The sequence below is a fragment of the Taeniopygia guttata genome, chromosome 35 (assembly GCF_048771995.1).
Source record: "Taeniopygia guttata chromosome 35, bTaeGut7.mat, whole genome shotgun sequence".
Classification (NCBI taxonomy): domain Eukaryota; kingdom Metazoa; phylum Chordata; class Aves; order Passeriformes; family Estrildidae; genus Taeniopygia; species Taeniopygia guttata.
The window spans coordinates 1,963,996-1,982,754 of NC_133060.1; the positions used below are offsets into that span (position 1 = coordinate 1,963,996).

Sequence of the window (18,759 nt, forward strand, 5' to 3'; positions counted from 1 at the left end):
TTTAGAGCATTTTTTGAAAGGATTTCTGTGTACTTTCAGGAAATAATTTTTGTATATTTTGGAACTATTTTCAAAGAACATTTGGCTATTTTTGAATAATATTTTAAGGCATTTTGAACCATTTTGGGGGTGAATCTTAAGACATTTTAACAAAAAACTCCAGGATATTTTGGGACATTTTTAAGCAATTTAAGGCCATTTTTTGGGGACGATTTGGGAATATTCGGGTCCATTTTTAGGGGGTGTTTTAGGCTGTTTTGGGGGAATATTTTGGGTGGTTTTTGGGGTGTTTTTTGGGTGTTTTTTGGGGGTCTCTCACCTGCAGCCACACCTGGGCGGTGTCCGGGCGGGTTTTGGTTTTGGGGGGTCCATAGAGGTGGGGGTGGGGGTGCCCCGAAATTGGGGGAGGGTCCCGGTGCCCCTCCCCCAGCCCCAGCAGCACCCCCAAAGTGAGGATGAGGAGGGGGAGCCCCATGGGAGGGGGGGGGTGGTCCTGGAAGAGAAAAAAAAATAAAAATAATGAGGATTTAAAGAGGTTTTTAAACCCCCTCCCCTAAAAAATTTTTCTTAAAAAAATCCTGAAAATGGGAAACCCAAAAATCGCACCAAGATTTCCGCAAGAGTTTCCCCAAAATCCACTCAGGGCGCCCAAAATTCCCTCAGGGCACCCCAAAAAACCCTCACAGCACCCAAAATTCCTTCAGGATCCCCAAAATCCCCTCAGGATCCCCAAAATCACCTCAGGATCTCCAAAAATTCCCTCAGGGCACCCAAAATTCCTTCAGGGCACCCAAAATTCCCTCAGAGCACCCAAAATCCCCTCAGGGCACCCAAAATTCACTCAGGGCACCCAAAATCCACTCAGGGCACCCAAAATTCCCTCAGGGCACCCAAAATCCACTCAGGGCACCCAAAATCCCCTCAGGGCACCCAAAATCCACTCAGGACACCCAAAATCCCCTCAGGGCACCCAAAATTCACTCAGGGCACCCAAAATTCCTTCAGGGCACCCAAAATCCCCTCAGGGCACCCAAAATTCCCTCAGGGCACCCAAAATTCCCTCAGAGCACCCAAAATCCCCTCAGGGCACCCAAAATCCCCTCAGGGCACCCAAAATTCCTTCAGGGCACCCAAAATTCCCTCAGGGCACCCAAAATTCACTCAGGGCACCCAAAATTCCCTCATGGCACCCAAAATCCACTCAGGGCACCCAAAATCCCCTCAGGGCACCCAAAATCCCCTCAGGGCACCCAAAATTCCCTCAGGGCACCCAAAATCCCCTCAGGGTACCCAAAATTCCCTCAGGGCACCCAAAATTCCCTCAGGGCACCCAAAATTCCCTCAGAACACTCAAAATTCCCTCAGGGCACCCAAAATCCACTCAGGGCACCCAAAATCCCCTCAGGGCACCCAAAATTCACTCAGGGCACCCAAAATTCCCTCATGGCACCCAAAAAACCCTCAGGGCACCCAAAATTCCCTCATGGCACCCAAAATTCACTCAGGACACCCAAAATTCCCTCAGGATCCCCAAAATTCCCTCAGGGCACCCAAAATTCCCTCAGGGCACCCAAAATTCCCTCAGGGCACCCAAAATTCACTCAGGGCACCCAAAATTCCCTCAGGGCACCCAAAATTCCCTCAGAGCACCCAAAATTCACTCAGGGCACCCAAAATTCCCTCAGGGCACCCAAAATTCACTCAGGGCACCCAAAATTCCCTCAGGGCACCCAAAATTCCCTCAGGGCACCCAAAATCCACTCAGGGCACCCAAAATTCCCTCAGAGCACCCAAAATTCCCTCAGGGCACCCAAAATTCACTCAGGGCACCCAAAATCCACTCAGGGCACCCAAAATTCCCTCAGGGCACCCAAAATTCCCTCAGGGCACCCAAAATCCACTCAGGGCACCCAAAATTCCCTCAGGACACCCAAAATTCCCTCAGGGCACCCAAAATCCCCTCAGGACACCCAAAAACCCTCAGGGCACCCAAAATCTACTCACGGCACCCAAAATTCCCTCAGGGCACCCAAAATTCCCTCAGGGCACCCAAAATTCCCTCAGGGCACCCAAAATCCCCTCAGGGCACCCAAAATTCCCTCAGGGCACCCAAAATTCACTCAGGGCACCCAAAATCCCCTCAGGGCACCCAAAATCCCCTCAGGGCACCCAAAATTCACTCAGGGCACCCAAAATCCCCTCAGGGCACCCAAAATTCCCTCAGGGCACCCAAAATTCCTTCAGGGCACCCAAAATTCCCTCAGGGCACCCAAAATTCCTTCAGGGCACCCAAAATTCCCTCAGGGCACCCAAAATTCCCTCAGGGCACCCAAAATTCACTCAGGGCACCCAAAATCCCCTCAGGGCACCCAAAATCCACTCAGGGCACCCAAAATTCCCTCAGGGCACCCAAAATCCACTCAGGGCACCCAAAATCCCCTCAGGGCACCCAAAATTCACTCAGGGCACCCAAAATTCCCTCAGGGCACCCAAAATTCACTCAGGGCACCCAAAATTCCTTCAGGGCACCCAAAATTCCTTCAGGATGGCCCAAAATTCCCTCAGGGCACCCAAAATCCACTCAGGGCACCCAAAATCCACTCAGGGCACCCAAAATTCACTCAGGGCACCCAAAATTCACTCAGGGCACCCAAAAATCACCTCAGGATCCTCAAAATCCCCTCAGGGCACCCAAAATCCCCTCAGGGCACCCAAAATTACCTCAGGGCACCCAAAATTCCCTCAGGGCGCCCAAAATCCACTCAGAGCACCCAAAATTCACTCAGGGCACCCAAAATTCCCTCAGGGCACCCAAAATTCACTCAGGGCACCCAAAATTCACTCAGGGCACCCAAAATCCACTCAGGGCACCCAAAATTCACTCAGGGCACCCAAAATTCCCTCAGGGCACCCAAAATCCCCTCAGGATCCCCAAAATCCCCTCAGGACACCCCAAAATTCCCTCATGGCACCCAAAATTCCCTCAGGGCACCCAAAATTCCCTCACGGCACCCAAAATTCACTCAGGGCACCCAAAATTCACTCAGAGCACCCAAAAATCCCTCAGGGCACCCAAAATTCCCTCAGGGCATCCAAAATCCCCTCAGGGCACCCAAAATTCACTCAGGGCACCCAAAATCCCCTCAGGGCAGCCAAAAATCACCTCAGGATCCCCGAAATTCCCTCAGGGCACCCAAAATTCCCTCAGGGCACCCAAAATCCACTCAGGACACCCAAAATCCCCTCAGGGCACCCAAAATTCCTTCAGGATGCCCCAAAATCCACTCAGGGCACCCAAAATCTACTCAGGGCACCCAAAATTCCCTCATGGCACCCAAAATTCCCTCAGGGCACCCAAAATCCACTCAGGGCACCCAAAATTCCTTCAGGATCCCCAAAATTCCCTCATGGCACCCAAAATCCCCTCAGGGCACCCAAAATTCCCTCAGGGCACCCAAAATTCATTCAGGGCACCCAAAATTCCCTCATGGCACCCAAAATTCACTCAGGGCACCCAAAATTCACTCAGGGCACCCAAAATCCCCTCAGGGCACCCAAAATTCCCTCAGGGCACCCAAAATTCCCTCAGGGCACCCAAAATTCACTCAGGGCACCCAAAATTCCCTCAGGGCACCCAAAATTCCTTCAGGATGCCCCAAAATCCCCTCAGGGCACCCAAAATTCACTCAGGGCACCCAAAATCCCCTCAGAGCACCCAAAATTCCCTCAGGGCACCCAAAATTCACTCAGGATGCCCCAAAATCCCCTCAGGGCACCCAAAATTCACTCAGGGCGCCCAAAATCCCCTCAGGGCACCCAAAATTCCCTCAGGGCACCCAAAATTCCCTCAGGGCACCCAAAATTCACTCAGGGAACCCAAAATTCCCTCAGGGCACCCAAAATTCACTCAGGGCACCCAAAATTCCCTCATGGCACCCAAAATTCCCTCAGGGCACCCAAAATTCACTCAGGACACCCAAAATTCACTCAGGGCACCCAAAATTCCCTCAGGGCACCCAAAATTCACTCAGGGCACCCAAAATCCCCTCAGGGCACCCAAAATCCCCTCAGGGCACCCAAAATTCCCTCAGGGCACCCAAAATTCCCTCAGGGCACCCAAAATTCACTCAGGGCACCCAAAATTCACTCAGAGGACCCAAAATTCCCTCAGGGAACCCAAAATCCCCTCAGGGCACCCAAAATCCTCTCAGGGCACCCAAAATTCACTCAGGGAACCCAAAATTCCCTCAGGGCACCCAAAATCCCCTCAGGGCACCCAAAATTCCCTCAGGGCACCCAAAATTCCCTCAGGGCACCTAAAATTCACTCAGGGCACCCAAAATTCACTCAGGGCACCCAAAATCCCCTCAGGGCACCCAAAATCCTCTCAGGGCACCCAAAATTCACTCAGGGAACCCAAAATTCCCTCAGGGCACCCAAAATTCACTCAGGGCACCCAAAATCCCCTCAGGGCACCCAAAATTCCCTCAGGGCACCCAAAAACCACCTCAGGATCCCCCAAATCCCCTCAGGGCACCCAAAATCCCCTCACGATCCCCAAATCCTCTCAGGATCTCCAAAATCCCCTCACGACACCCAAATATCACCTCAGGATCCCCAAAATCCCCTCAGGACACCCCAAAATCACCTCAGGATCCCCAAAATCCCCTCAGGACACCCAAATCCTCTCAGAAACTCCCAGATCCCTTCAGGATCCCCCAAATCCCCTCAGGACCCCCCAAATCCCCTCAGAGCCCCCTCAGGACCCCTAAACCCTCCCCACATCTCCTCAGGACACCCCAAATCCCTTCAGGATCCCCAAAAACCCCCTCAGGAACCCCAAAATCACTCCAAGACCCCCCAAATCCCCTCAGCATCTCCAAATCCCCTCAGACGCCCCTCAGGATCCCTAAACCCTCCCCAAATCCCCTCAGGATCCCCCAAATCCCCTCAGGATACCCCAAATCCCCTCAGGATCCCCCAAATCCCTTCAGGATACCCCAAATCACCTCAAGGCCCCCTCAGGACCCACAAATCCCCCTCAAGATTCCGCTCAGGACCCCCCAAACCCCCACCCCGCCACCCCAATACCCCTCCCAATCCTTTCCTCTGACCCTTTCTGTCCCCTCAGCCCCTCCAGAACACCCCAAAATCCCCCAAAACCCCCGAAACTTCCCCCAAAAAAACCTCTGGGGGAGGCGCCGGTACCTCCAAAAGCCCGGGAACGTGGCACGGCGAGATCTCGCGAGATCTCCCGCGAGAAGCGGGGCGCGGCCGAAGGGCAGAATCCGCCCGTAGTAAAGATGGCGGCGCCGCTTCAAGGGCGAATTATCGCGAGATTACACGGAGATGCGAGAGGGGAACCTAACTGCGGGGTAAGGGCAAAGCTGCCCGGAATAAAGATGGCGGCGCGGCTTCGGGCGAAATATCGCGAGATTTGGTTGCAAAGAGGGGCACGAAGGCGCTACCAGCAAAGTGGCAAAAATTAAAAAATAGTTTTAAAAAAATTAAAACTTTAATAATAAATTTTAAAAAATTTTAAACTTTAATAGTAATAAAATAGGTATAACCGGTGCTCGGTGATTTTGGGGGGGTGTCTGGTGGTCCCAGTGCCTGAGGGGGAGTCCCAGTGCTCGGTGACTGGGCTTGGTGACACTTGGAGCTGGTGGTGATTAATTAATAAAATATAGATATTAATCTAGTTTCAATATCCAACTGTGACAGACAAAAACTTTCTAACAATTTAAAGTTAGAAAGTGTGTGTTTATTGTGTGTGGGACAGCTCCCAAATACACACCGCAGCTTCCAGGTGATTACAGAGTCTTTTTATCCATACAAGTATTGAATATACAAAATACAAATACATATTCATAATTTTGGTACATCCCATTCCCCGCTTCGCATGCTAATCACTCCAAAATCTATTAAGCATGCGTAGTTTGTCCCTTGAAATGGGTCGGTGGTCCCTTTTATGGGGAGGGGTCCCAAAATGAGGAAGTAAATTAAGTCTTCCTGGTTCTGACCTTTCTACCTTTTCAATGCAAATACAACAAATGAACTCTTGGTAGAATTCCCATTCCTTGTCTTCAATTGGTTTCAGAACAGAGGAGACCCACAATTGTCTTCTGTTCCTAAAATCTATTTATCAGTTTCTATATTCTTCATTATAAACCCAGCTAACCAAACATTGTGCTGACAAGCAATTAATTATTAGTTAACTACTAACTCCTAACTTCATCAAGGCCTACTCATTTATTATTCTTATTTTAATTAACTCTAGTAAGGCTTATTTCTAACTAAAATTTTAGCTCTTCAAAAATCACTAAATGCCTTAAAGTTTACATTTCAGTGGCACATGAGGAGCTGGTGGCACTTGCAGGACTCTTGGTGACACTTGGAGCTGGTGGCACTCGAGGAGCTGGTGGCACTCAGGGGGCTCTTGGTGACACTTAGAGCTGGTGGCACTTGAGGACCTGGTGGCACTCAGGGGGCTCTTGGTGACACTTGGACCTGGTGACACTTGAGGACCTGGTGGCACTCAGGGGGCTCTTGGTGACACTTGGACCTGGTGACACTTGAGGACCTGGTGGCACTCAGGGGGCTCTTGGTGACACTTGGAGCTGGTGGCACTTGGGGGACTCTTGGTGACACTTGGAGCTGGTGGCACTCAGGGGACTCTTGGTGACACTTGGAGCTGGTGGCACTTGAGGACCTGGTGGCACTCAGGGGACTCTTGGTGACACTTGGAGCTGGTGGCACTTGAGGGGCTGGTGGCACTTGGGGGGGCTCTTGGTGACACTTGGAGCTGGTGGCACTCAGGGGACTCTTGGTGACACTTGGACCTGGTGGCACTCGAGGGGCTGGTGGCACTCAAGGGGCTCTTGGTGACACCTGCAGCTGGTGGCACCTGAGGAGCCGGTCCAGGTCCAGATCAGAATCGGTCCCGGTCCAGAGTCGGCTCCAGACCAAACCCGGTCCCAGCCTAGACCTGGTCCCGGTCCCGGTCCCAGTCCCGGCCCAGAGCTGGTCCTGGCCCCGGTCCCAGTCCCGGCTTAGACCCTCTCCCGTTCCCATTCCCATTCCCGCTCCCGGCCCAGAGCCAGTCCCGACCCATCCCGGGCCCTGCTCCCGGCCCAGACCCGGTGCTGACCTAGACCTGGCTCAGCCCCGGTTCCGTTCCGTTCCCAGCCCCGGTCCCGGTCCAGCCCCGGTCCCGGCTCAGAGCCGGCTCCAGCTCAGACCGGGTCCCGGTCCCGGTCCCGTTCCCATTTCCAGTCCCGGTCCTGGCCCAGAGCCAGTCCCGACCCATCCCCAGTCCCGGTCCCGGTCCCGGTCCCATCCCCGGTCCCTGAGCCTCCTCACGGCTCCCTCCCGCTCCCGTTCCCGGAGCCGCCTCACGCCTCCCTCCCGCTCCCATCCCCGTTCCTATCCCGTTCCCATCCCCGGTCCCGGAGCCGCCTCACGCCTCCGTCCCGCTCCCATCCCCGTTCCTATCCCGTTCCTATCCCCGCTCTCATCCCCGGTCCCGGAGCCGCCTCACGCCTCCCTCCCGCTCCCATCCCCATCCCCGTCCCGGAGCCGCCTCACGCCTCCCTCCCGGTCCCGGAGCCGCCTCACGCCTCCCTCCCGCTCCCATCCCCGTCCCCGTTCCCATCCCCGTCCCCGTTCCCATCCCCATCCCCGTTCCCGGAGCCGCCTCACGGCTCCCTCTCGTCCCCATCCCCGTTCCTATCCCGCTCCCGTTCCCGGTCCCGGAGCCGCCTCACGGCTCCCTCCCGCTCCCGCTCCCATCCCCGGTCCCGGAGCCGCCTCACGCCTCCCTCCCGCTCCCTTTCCCGGTCCCGGAGCCGCCTCACGCCTCCCTCCCGCTCCCGTTCCCGGTCCCATCCCCGTTCCCGGTCCCGGAGCCGCCTCACGCCCCCCTCCCGCTCCCATCCCCGTTCCCATCCCCGGTCCCGGAGCCGCCTCACGCCTCCCTCCCGCTCCCGTTCCCGGTCCCATCCCCGTTCCCGGTCCCGGAGCCGCCTCACGCCTCCCTCCCGCTCCCGTTCCCCGTTCCCATCCCCATCCCCGTTCCCATTCCCGGTCCCGGAGCCGCCTCACACCTCCCGTTCCCGTTCCCGGAGCCGCCTCACGCCTCCCTCCCGCTCCCATCCCATCCCCGTCCCGCTCCCATCTCCATCCCCATCCCCGGTCCCGGAGCCGCCTCACGCCCCCTCCCGCTCCCGTTCCCGGTCCCGGAGCCGCCTCACGCCTCCCGTCCCCATTCCGTTCCCGGAGCCGCCTCACGCCTCCCGCTCCCATCCCGGTGCCGGAGCCGCCTCACGCCTCCCTCCCGCTCCCATCCCCGTTCCCATCCCGGTCCCGGAGCCGCCTCACGCCTCCCTCCCGCTCCCATCCCCGTTCCTATCCCCATCCCCGGTCCCGGTCCCGGAGCCGCCTCACGCTCCCTCCCGGTCCCGGAGCCGCCTCACGCTCCCATCCCCGCTCCCGTTCCCGGTCCCGGAGCCGCCTCACGCCTCCCTCCCGCTCCCATCCCCGTTCCTATCTCGTTCCCATCCCCGGTCCCGGAGCCGCCTCACGCCTCCCTCCCGCTGTAATCCCCGATCCCGGAGCCGCCTCACGCCTCCCGTTCCCATCCCCGGTCCCGGAGCCGCCTCACGCCTTCCTCCCGCTCCCATCCCCGGTCCCGGAGCCGCCTCACGCCTTCCTCCCGCTCCCGTCCCCGGTCCCGGAGCCGCCTCACGCCTTCCTCCCGTTCCCATCCCCGGTCCCGGAGCCGCCTCACGCCTTCCTCCCGCTCCCGGTCCCGTTCCCGGAGCCGCCTCACGCTCCCTCCCGCCCACCTCCGTCCATGGCGGCGCGGGGCGGAGCTCCGGCGGCGGGCGCGGTGCATTGTGGGCCCGGTGGGGCCCGGCGGCGGCGGAGCGGGGCCGGCACCGGGGCCGCGGGGGGGGGGGGGGGGGCGGGGCGGGAATTTGGGGGCGCCGAGGGAGCCCCGGGACCCCCCCCGGCAGCGCGGGATGGGCGACAGCGACCGCGGTCAGTCCCGGGCGGCGGCGGAGCGGGAGCGGGGAGGGGGTGGGGGGTGTGAGGGGGTTTGGGGGGTTCTGAGGGGGTTTGGGGGGTCCTGAGGGGATGTGAGGGGATGTGAAGAGGTTTTGGGGATCCTGAGGGGATGTGAGGGGGTTTTGGGGGTCCTGAGGGGGTTTAGGGGATCCTGAGGGGATGTGAGGGGTCCTGAGGGGGTTTGGGGGGTCCTGAGGGGATGTGAGGGGGTTTTGGGGATCCTGAGGGGATGTGAGGGGTCCTGAGGGGGTTTTGGGGATCCTGAGGGGATTTGGGGGATCCTGAGGGGGTTTGGGGGGTCCTGAGGGGATGTGAAGAGGTTTTGGGGGGGTCTGGGGGGATGTGAGGGGGTTTTGGGGGTCCTGAGGGGATGTGAGGGGGTTTTGGGGATCCTGAGGGGATGTGAGGGGGTTTTGGGGGTCCTGAGGAGGTTTTGGGGATCCTGAGGGGATGTGAGGAGGTCTGAGGGGATGTGAGGGGGATTTTAGGATCCTGAGGGGGTTTGGGGGTTGTGAGGGAGAACTGGGGGTCCTGAGGAGGTTTGGGGGATCCTGAGGGGATGTGAGGGGGATTTTGGGATCCTGAGGGGATGTGAAGAGGTTTTGGGGGGCCTGAGGGGATGTGAGGGGTCCTGAGGGGGTTTTGGGGATCCTGAGGGGATTTTGGGGATCCTGAGGGGATTTTGGGGATCCTGAAGGGATGTGAGGGGATTTGGGGGATCCTGAGGGGGTTTGGGGGGTCCTGAGGGGGTGTGAGGGGGTTTTGGGGATCCTGAGGGGGTTTGGGGGGTCCTGAGGGGATGTGAAGAGGTTTGGGGGTTCCTGAGGGGATGTGAGGGGGTTTGGGGATGTGAGGGGGATTTGGGGATCCTGATGGGGTTTGGGGTGTCCTGAGGAGATGTGAAGGGATGTGAAGAGGTTTTGGGGGGACCTGAGGGGGTTTGGAGGCGTTTGAGGGGATTTGGGGGGATCCTGAGGGGATGTGAGGGGGATTTTGGGATCCTGAGGAGGTTTTGGGGATCCTGAGGGGATGTGAGGGGGTTTTGGGGATCCTGAGGGGATGTGAGGGGATTTGGGGGGATCCTGAGGGGATGTGAGGGGGTTTAGGGGATCCTGAGGGGGATTTTGGGATCCTGAGGGGATGTGAGGGGGTTTTGGGGATCCTGAGGGGGTTTGGAGGCGTTTGAGGGGATTTGGGGCGTCCTGAGGGGATGTGAGGGGTCCTGAAGGGATGTGAGGGGGTTTTGGGGATCCTGAGGGGATTTTGGGGATCCTGAGGGGATGTGAGGGGATGTGAAGAGGTTTTGGGGATCCTGAAGGGATGTGAGGAGGTTTTGGGGGGGTCTGGGGGGATGTGAAGGGGTTTTGGGGATCCTGAGGGGATGTGATGGGGTTTTGGGGATCCTGAGGGGATGTGAGGGGGTTTGGGGGGTCCTGAGGCGATGTGAAGAGGTTTGGGGGGGTCTGAGGGGGATGTGAGGGGTCCTGAGGGGGTTTGGGGGGTCCTGAGGGGATGTGAGGGGGATTTTGGGGGGGTCTGAGGGGGTTTAGGGGATCCTGAGGGGATGTGAGGGGGTTTGGGGGGGTCTGAGGGGATGTGAGGGGTCCTGAGGGGATGTGAGGGGGTTTTGGGGATCCTGAGGGGGTTTTGGGGGATCCTGAGGGGATGTGAGGGGGATTTTAGGATCCTGAGGGGGTTTGGGGGTCGTGAGGGAGAACTGGGGGTCCTGAGGAGGTTTTGGGGATCCTGAGGGGATTTGGGGGGTCTGAGGAGATCCTGAGGGGGTTTGAGAGGGTCTGAGGGGATACGAAGAGGTTTAAGAGATCATGAGGGGATTTGGGGGGGTCTGAGGGGGTTTGGGGGGTCCTGAGGGGATGTGAGGAGGTTTGGGGGATCCTGAGGGGGTTTTGGGGATCCTGAGGGGGTCTGGGGGGTCCTGAGGGGATGTGAGGGGGATTTTGGGATCCTGAGGAGGTTTGGGGGGTCGTGAGGGAGAACTGGGGGTCCTGAGGAGGTTTGGGGGGATCCTGAGGGGATGTGAGGGGGATTTTGGGGGTCCTGAGGAGGTTTTGGGGGTCCTGAGGAGGTTTTGGGGATCCTGAGGGAATGTGAGGAGGTTTTGGGGGGGTCTCAGGGGATTTTGGGGATCCTGAGGGGATGTGAGGGGGATTTTAGGATCCTGAGGAAGTTTGGGGGTCCTGAGGGGATTTGGGGATCCTGAGGGGGTTTTGGGGATCCTGAGGGGATGTGAGGGAGATTTTGGGATCCTGAGGAGGTTTGGGGGTCGTGAGGCGGAACTGGGGGTCCTGAGGGGATTTTGGGGGTCCTGAGGGGAATTGGAGGATCCTGAGGGGATTTTGGGGATCCTGAGGGAGAACTGGGGGTCCTGAGGGGGTTTAGGGGATCCTGAGGGGAATTGGGGGATCCTGAGGAGGTTTTGGGGATCCTGAGGGGATCTGAGGGGATTTTGGGGATCCTGAGGGGATTTTGGGTGTCCTGAGGGGATCTGAGGCGATTTTGGGGATCCTGAGGGGATTTTGGAGATCCTGAGGGGATCCTGAGGGAATTTGGGGGGTCCTGAGGGGATTTTGGGGATCCTGAGGAGGTTTTGGGGATCCTGAGATGTGATTTTAATGCGATTTTTTGCCATTTTAATGCAATTTTGGGCATTTTTCTGTCTCTCCACTGTAAATTTTGGGTTATTTTAATGCAAGTTTGGTCTATTTTAATGCAACTTTGGGCTATTTTAATGCAATTTTTTGCTATTTCAATGCAATTTTGGGTTATTTCTCTGTCTCTTCACTGTAATTTGGGGGTCCCTGGTGGTATTTTGGGCCATTTTGGTGCAATTTTGGGATATTTTGTTGTAATTTGGGGTCCCTGATGGTATTTTGGGTTATTTTACTGCAATTTTGGTCTATTTTAATGCAATTTTGGTCAATTTTAGTGCAATTTTGGCCTATTTTAATGCAATTTTTTGCTATTTTAATGCAATTTTTTGCTATTTTAATGCGATTTTGGGTTATTTTTCTGTCTCTCCGCTGTAATTTCGGGGTCCCTGACGGAATTTTGGGGTCCCCCCCCTGTCCCCGCAGACTGCCGCAGCCCCGACAGCTCGAGCGCCGCCTCCCCTCCCCCCCCCCGCCATGGGGTCCCCCCCAAATTTGGGCCCCGCCCCCCCCAATTTGGGGTCCCCCCCCAATTTGGGGTCACCCCCAAATTTGGGGTCACCCCCCCCGAATTTGGGGTCACCCCCCGCGGGTTTGGGGTCCCCATTTCCCGTCATCAGCGCCCAGCGGGGGTCACCCCAAAACATCGGCTACGGGACCCCCGGCGGGGGGGCACAGGTGAGAAATGGGGGATTTTGGGGGGAAAATGGGGGAAAATGGGAAAATTGGGGGGAAATGGGGAAAATTGGGGTTTGGGGGAAAATAAAGGGATTTTGGGGTTTGGGGGAAAAATGGGGGTTTGGGGGGAAAAATGGGGATTTTGGGGTTTGGGGAAAAATGGGGAAAATGGGGATTTGGGGGGGGGAAATGGGGATTTTGGGGGGGGGAAAATGGGGATTTTTGGGAAAAAAATTTGCATTTCTTGGGGAAAATGGGGATTTTGGGTTAAAAAATGTGAAAATTGGGGGTTTGGGGGGAAAAATGGGGGTTTGGGGAAAAATGAAGGGATTTAGGGGGAAAAATGGGAAAAAATGGGGGTTTGGGGAAATGGGGAAAATGGGGGTTTGGGGGGGAAAATGGGGGGTTTGGAGGGAAAATAAAGGGATTTTGGGGGAAAATGGGGGAAAATGGGGGTTTAGGGGAAAAATGAGGGTTTGGGGGAAAAAATGGGGATTTGGGGGGGAAAAATGGGGATTTTTGGGGAAAAATGGGGATTTTGGGGAAAAAATAAAGGGGTTTTGGGGAAAAATGGGAAAAATTGGGGGTTTGGGGGGAAAAATAGGAAAAATGGGGGGAAATGGGAAAAATTGAGGATTTGGGGGGGAAAAATGGGAAAAAATGGGGGTTTTGGGGGAAAAAAATGGGAAAAATGGGGGGGAAATGGGGATTTGGGGGAAAAAATCAGAAAATTTAGGGGGTTTGGGGGAAAAATGAGAAAAATTGGAGTTTTGGGGGGAAAAAATGGGAAAAATAGGGGGGAAATGGGAATTTTGGGGAAAATGGGAAAAATTGGGGATTTTGGGGAAAAAATGGGGATTTTGGGGGGAAATGGGAAAAATGGGGGGGAAAATGGGGATTTTGGGGGGAAAATGGGGGAAAATGGGGAATTTGGGGGAAAAAATGGGGGTTTGGGGGAAAAATGGGGGTTTGGGGGAAAATTAAAGTAATTTTGGGGGAAAATGGGGGAAATTGGGTATTTTGGGGGAAAATGGGAAAAATACGGGGGGGGAATGGGGATTTTGGGGGAAAAATGAGGAAAACTAAAGGGATTTTGGGGAAAAATGGGAAAAATAAAGGAATTTTGGGGGGAAAATGGGGAAAATGGGGGTTTGGGGGAAAATGGGGGGTTTGGGGGAAAATGGGGGTTTTGGGGATAAATGGGGGTTTGGGAGAAAAAATAAAGGGATTTTGGGGGCAAAATGGGAAAAATTGGGTGGAAAATAGGGATTTTGGGGGAAAAAAGGGGATTTTTGGGGAAAAATGTAGAAAATTGGGGGAAAAATGAGGATTTTTTGGGAAAAAAGGGGATTGTGGGGGAAAAAAATGGGAAAAATTGAGGATTTTGGGGAAAAATGGGAAAATTGGGGATTTTGGAGGAAAAAATGGGAAAAATTGGGGATTTTGGGGGAAAAAAATGGGGAAAATGTGGGTGAAAAATGGGGGTTTGGGGGAAAAATGGGAAAATTGGGGTTTGGGGGGGAAATGGGGATTTTGGGGAAAAAATAAAGGGTTTTGGGGAAAAATGGGAAAAATGGGGGTTTTGGGGAAAAATAAAGGGATTTTTGGGGAAAATGGGAAAATAGGGGGTTTTGGGGGGAAAAATGGGGATTTTGGGGGTTGGGGGAGAAAATAAAGGGATTTTGGGGGGAAAATGGGGGTTTGAGGGGAAAAATGGGAAAAATAGGGGGGGAAATGGGAATTTTGGGGGTTTGGGGGGAAAATGGGGGTTTGGGGAAAAATAAAGGGATTTTGGGGGGAAAATGGGAAAAAATGGGGGTTTGGGGAAATGGGGAAAATGGGGATTTTGGGGGGAAAATGGGGGGTTTGGAGGGAAAATAAAGGGATTTTGGGGGGAAAATGGGGGAAATGGGGGTTTGGGAGAAAAAATGGGAAAAATAGGGGGGGAAAATGGGGATTTTGGGGGGGAAAATGGGGGAAAAAATGTGGGTTTTGGGGATAAATGGGGGTTTGGGGGAAAAAATAAAGGGATTTTGGGGGGAAAATGGGGAAAATGGGGATTTTAGGGGGGAAATGGGGAAAATGGAAAAATGGGAAAATTGGGGGGAAAAATTGGGATTTTGGGGGGAAAATGGAGAAAACGGGGGTTTGGGGGAAAAAAAATAAAGGTATTTTGGGGGGAAAATGGGAAAAATTGGGGTTTGGGGGGAAAAAATGGGAAAATTGGGGTTTGGGGGAAAAATGGGGATTTTGGGGAAAAAATAAAGGGTTTTTGGGGAAAAATGGGAAAAATTGGGCTTTTTGGGGAAAAAATGGGAAAAATGGGGGTTTTGGGGAAAAATGGGGGTTTTGATGAAAAAAATAGAGAAAATTTGAGTTTTGGGTGGAATAATGGGAAAAATATGGGGGAAATGGGGATTTTGCAGGAAAAATGGGGGGGGGAAATGGGGATTTTGAGGAAAAGAATGGGAAAAATGGGTGATTTTGGGGGAAAAATGGGAAAAATGGGGGGGGAAATGGGGATTTTGGGGAAAAAATGGGAAAAATTGGTGTTTGGGTGGAAAATAAAGGGATTTGGGGGGGGAAATTGGGATTTGGGGCAAAAAATGGGAAAAAATCAGGGGAAAATGGGGGTTTTGGGGAAAAATGGGAAAAATGGGGGGGGGAAATGGGGATTTTGAGGGGAAAATGGGGAAAATTGGGGGTTTGGTGGGAAATAATGGAGATTTTGGGAAAAAATGGGGATTTTGGGGGTAATAATGGGGAAAAATGGGGATTTTGGGGGAATAATGGAATTTTGGGGGGAATAAGGGAAATAATGGTGATTTTGGGTGTAGAATAATGGTGATTTGGGGGGAAATAATCGGGATTTTGGCGAAATAATGGGGAAAATGAGAATTTTTTTGGGAAAAATGGGAATTTCTTGGGGAAAAGTGTGGATTTTGTGGGAATAATGGGGATTTTGGGATTTAATAATGGGGATTTTGGGGGAAATAATGGGGATTTTCAGGGGGAAATAATGGGGATTTGGGGGAAAAAATTGGAAAAATTGGAGTTTTCAGGGGAAAAATGGGGAATTTGGGGAAAATAATGTAGATTTTTGGGGAAAAAAAGGAGGATTTGGGGGAAAATGTGGATTTTGGGGAAAAAATAAAGGAATTTTTTGGGAAAATTGGGGTTTAGAGGGGAATAATGGGGAGTTGGGGAAAAAATAAAGGGATTTTGGGGGGAAAATGGGGATTTTGGGGAAAATAATGGGGATTTTGGGGAAATAATGGGGATTTTGGGGGGGAATAATTGAATATGGGGGAAATAATGGGGATTTTGGGGAAAAAATGGGGATTTTGGGGAAATAATGGGGATTTTGGGGGGGAATAATTGAATATGGGGGAAATAATGGGGATTTTGGGGAAAAAATGGGGATTTTGGGGGGAAAATGGGGATTTTGGGGAAAATAATGGGGATTTTGGGGAAATAATGGGGATTTTGGGGGGGAATAATTGAATATGGGGGAAATAATGGGGATTTTGGGGAAAAAATGGGGATTTTTGGGGAAAATGGGGATTTTGGGGGAAAAAATGGGGATTTTGGGGGAATAATGGGATTTTGGGGGGAATAATAGAAAGAATGATGATTTTGGTTGTAGAATAATGGTGATTTTGGGGGAAATTATTGGGATTTTGGCAAAATTATGGGGAAAATGAGAATTTTTTGGGGAAAAATGGGGATTTTTTGTTGAAAAGTGCGGATTTTGTGGGAATAATGGGGATTTTGGAAAAAAATGGGGAAAATGGGGATTTTGAGGGTAATAATGGTGATTTTTTGTGGTGAAAATTTTCCCAAAATTGTGTTTTTTTCCCCCAGATTAACCCCTCGGTGCCGCTGGCGCTGCCGCCCGGGGGCGCCCCCGAGGACGTGAAACCCCCGCTGGGAATTCGGGGGGTCCCCCCCTGCGCCCCCCACGGCCCCGGCAAGAGGCTCTGCGCCATCTGCGGGGACAGGAGCTCGGGTGAGCCGGGTTTGGGGCGAAAAAACGGGATTTTGGGCAAAAAATGGAAAAAAAAGTGATTTTTGGGCAAAAAATGAGATTTTTGGGCAAAAAAATAGAGATTTTTTGGGGAAAATGGGAATTTGGGGGCACAGGAAGCGCCTCTGCGCCATCTGCGGGGACAGGAGCTCGGGTGAGCCGGGTTTGGGGCGAAAAAACGGGATTTTGGGCAAAAAATGGGAAAAAAAGTGATTTTTGGGCAAAAAAATTGAGATTTTGGGGGAAAAAACTGGGATTTTTGGAAAAAAAATGGGAATTTGGGGGTACAGGAAGTGCCTCTGTGCCATCTGCAGGGACAGGAGCTCGGGTGAGCCGGGTTTGGGGTGAAAAACCGGGATTTTGGGCAAAAAATGGGAAAAAAAAGTGATTTTTAGGCAAAAATGAGATTTTTTTGGGGAAAAAATGGAGATTTTTTGGGGGAAAATTGGAATTTTGGGGCACAGGAAGCGCCTCTGCGCCATCTGCGGGGACAGGAGCTCGGGTGAGGAGAATTTGGGGCGAAAAAACGGGATTTTGGGCAAAAAATGGGAAAAAAAGTGATTTTTGGGCAAAAATGAGATTTTTGGGCAAAAAAATAGAGATTTTTGGGGGAAAATGGGAATTTGGGGGCACAGGAAGCGCCTCTGCGCCATCTGCGGGGACAGGAGCTCGGGTGAGGGGGATTTGGGGCGAAAAAACGGGATTTTGGGCAAAAAATGGGGAAAAAATGTGAAAAAATGGGCAAAAAATGGGAAAAAAATGGGGATTTTTGGCAAAAATTAAGAATTTGGGGCACAGGAAGCGCCTCTGCGCCATCTGCGGGGACAGGAGCTCGGGTGAGCCAGGTTTGGGGCGAAAAAACGGGATTTTGGGCAAAAAATGGGAAAAAAATCGGGATTTTTGGGCAAAAATTTGATTTTGGGACAAAAAAATAGAGATTTTGGCAAAAAAATTGGGAATTTAGGGGCACAGGAAGCGTCTCTGCGCCATCTGCGGGGACAGGAGCTCGGGTGAGGGGAATTTGGGGTGAAAAAACGGGATTTTGGGCAAAAATGGGAAAAAAATGCGATTTTTGGGCAAAAAATGAGATTTTTGGGGGAATAAATAGAGATTTTTGGGAAGAAAATGGGAATTTGGGGGCACAGGAAGCGCCTCTGCGCCATCTGCGGGGACAGGAGCTCGGGTGAGCCGGGTTTGGGGCGAAAAAACGGGATTTTGGGCAAAAAATTGGAAAAAATGGCGATTTTTGGGCTAAAATGAGATTTTTGGGGGAATAAATAGAGATTTTTGGCAAAAAAATGGGAATTTGGGGGGCCCCGGCAAGAGGCTCTGCGCCATCTGCGGGGACAGGAGCTCGGGTGAGGGGAATTTGGGGTGAAAAAACGGGATTTGGGGCAAAAAATGGGAAAAAAAGTGATTTTTGGGCAAAAAAATTGAGATTTTGGGGGGGAAAAACTGGGATTTTTGGCAAAAAAATGGGAATTTGGGGGCACAGGAAGCGCCTCTGCGCCATCTGCGGGGACAGGAGCTCGGGTGAGCCGGGTTTGGGGCGAAAAAACGGGATTTTGGGGAAAAAATGGGAAAAAATGGTGAAAAAATGGTAAAAATAGGCAAAAAATTGGGGAAAATGGGGATTTTTGGTAAAAAAATGGAGAATTTTGGGGCACAGAAAACGCCTCTGCACCATCTGCGGGGACAGGAGCTCGGGTGAGCCGGGTTTGGGGTGAAAAAACGGGATTTTGGGCAAAAAATGGGAAAAAAAAAAAGACTTTTTTGCAAAAATGAGATTTTTGGGGGAAAAAATGGAGATTTTTTGGGGGAAAATGGGAATTTGGGGGCACAGGAAGTGCCTCTGCACCATCTGCGGGGACAGGAGCTCGGGTGAGGGGAATTTGGGGTGAAAAAATGGGATTTTGGGCAAAAAATGGGAAAAAAAGTGATTTTGGGGCAAAAAAATTGAGATTTTAGGGGGAAAAAATGGGGATTTTTGGCAAAAAAATGGGAATTTGGGGGCACAGGAAGTGCCTCTGCGCCATCTGCGGGGACAGGAGCTCGGGTGAGGAGAATTTGGGGCGAAAAAATGGGATTTTGGGAAAAAAATGGGAAAAAAAAGTGACTTTTGGGCAAAAAATGAGATTTTTGGGTGAAAAAATAGAGATTTTTGGGGGGAAAATGGGAATTTGGGGACACAGAAAGCGCCTCTGCGCCATCTGCGGGGACAGGAGCTCGGGTGAGACAGATTTGGGGTGAAAAAATGGGATTTTGGGCAAAAATATGAAAAAATGGAAAAAATGGGAAAAATGGGGAAAAAATGGG

General features: G+C 52.9%; 2 protein-coding genes across 10 annotated transcripts in view; one reads left to right on the plus strand and one right to left on the minus strand.

Annotated features, from left to right (window-relative positions):
* SLC39A7 (solute carrier family 39 member 7) overlaps positions 1 to 5,251 on the minus strand; it is a 49,770-nt gene extending 44,519 nt beyond the window's left edge. For all 9 annotated transcript variants that reach the window (XM_072921210.1, XM_072921205.1, XM_072921211.1 and 6 more), the window contains exons 1-2: positions 5,209 to 5,251; positions 320 to 493 (exon numbers count right to left, since the gene is read on the minus strand). In XM_072921210.1, the coding sequence (XP_072777311.1) occupies positions 320 to 475 (156 nt within the window). In that variant the 5' untranslated portion in view covers positions 476 to 493; positions 5,209 to 5,251. The remainder of the gene's footprint in view (positions 1 to 319; positions 494 to 5,208) is intronic.
* Positions 5,252 to 8,935: 3,684 nt separating this feature from the next.
* The window catches only part of RXRB (retinoid X receptor beta), a 44,583-nt gene continuing 34,759 nt past the window's right edge, over positions 8,936 to 18,759 (plus strand). The window contains 4 exon segments of the mRNA XM_072921131.1: positions 8,936 to 9,042; positions 12,165 to 12,189; positions 12,191 to 12,416; positions 16,281 to 16,425. Of these exon segments, the coding sequence (XP_072777232.1) occupies positions 9,024 to 9,042; positions 12,165 to 12,189; positions 12,191 to 12,416; positions 16,281 to 16,425 (415 nt within the window). The 5' untranslated portion in view covers positions 8,936 to 9,023.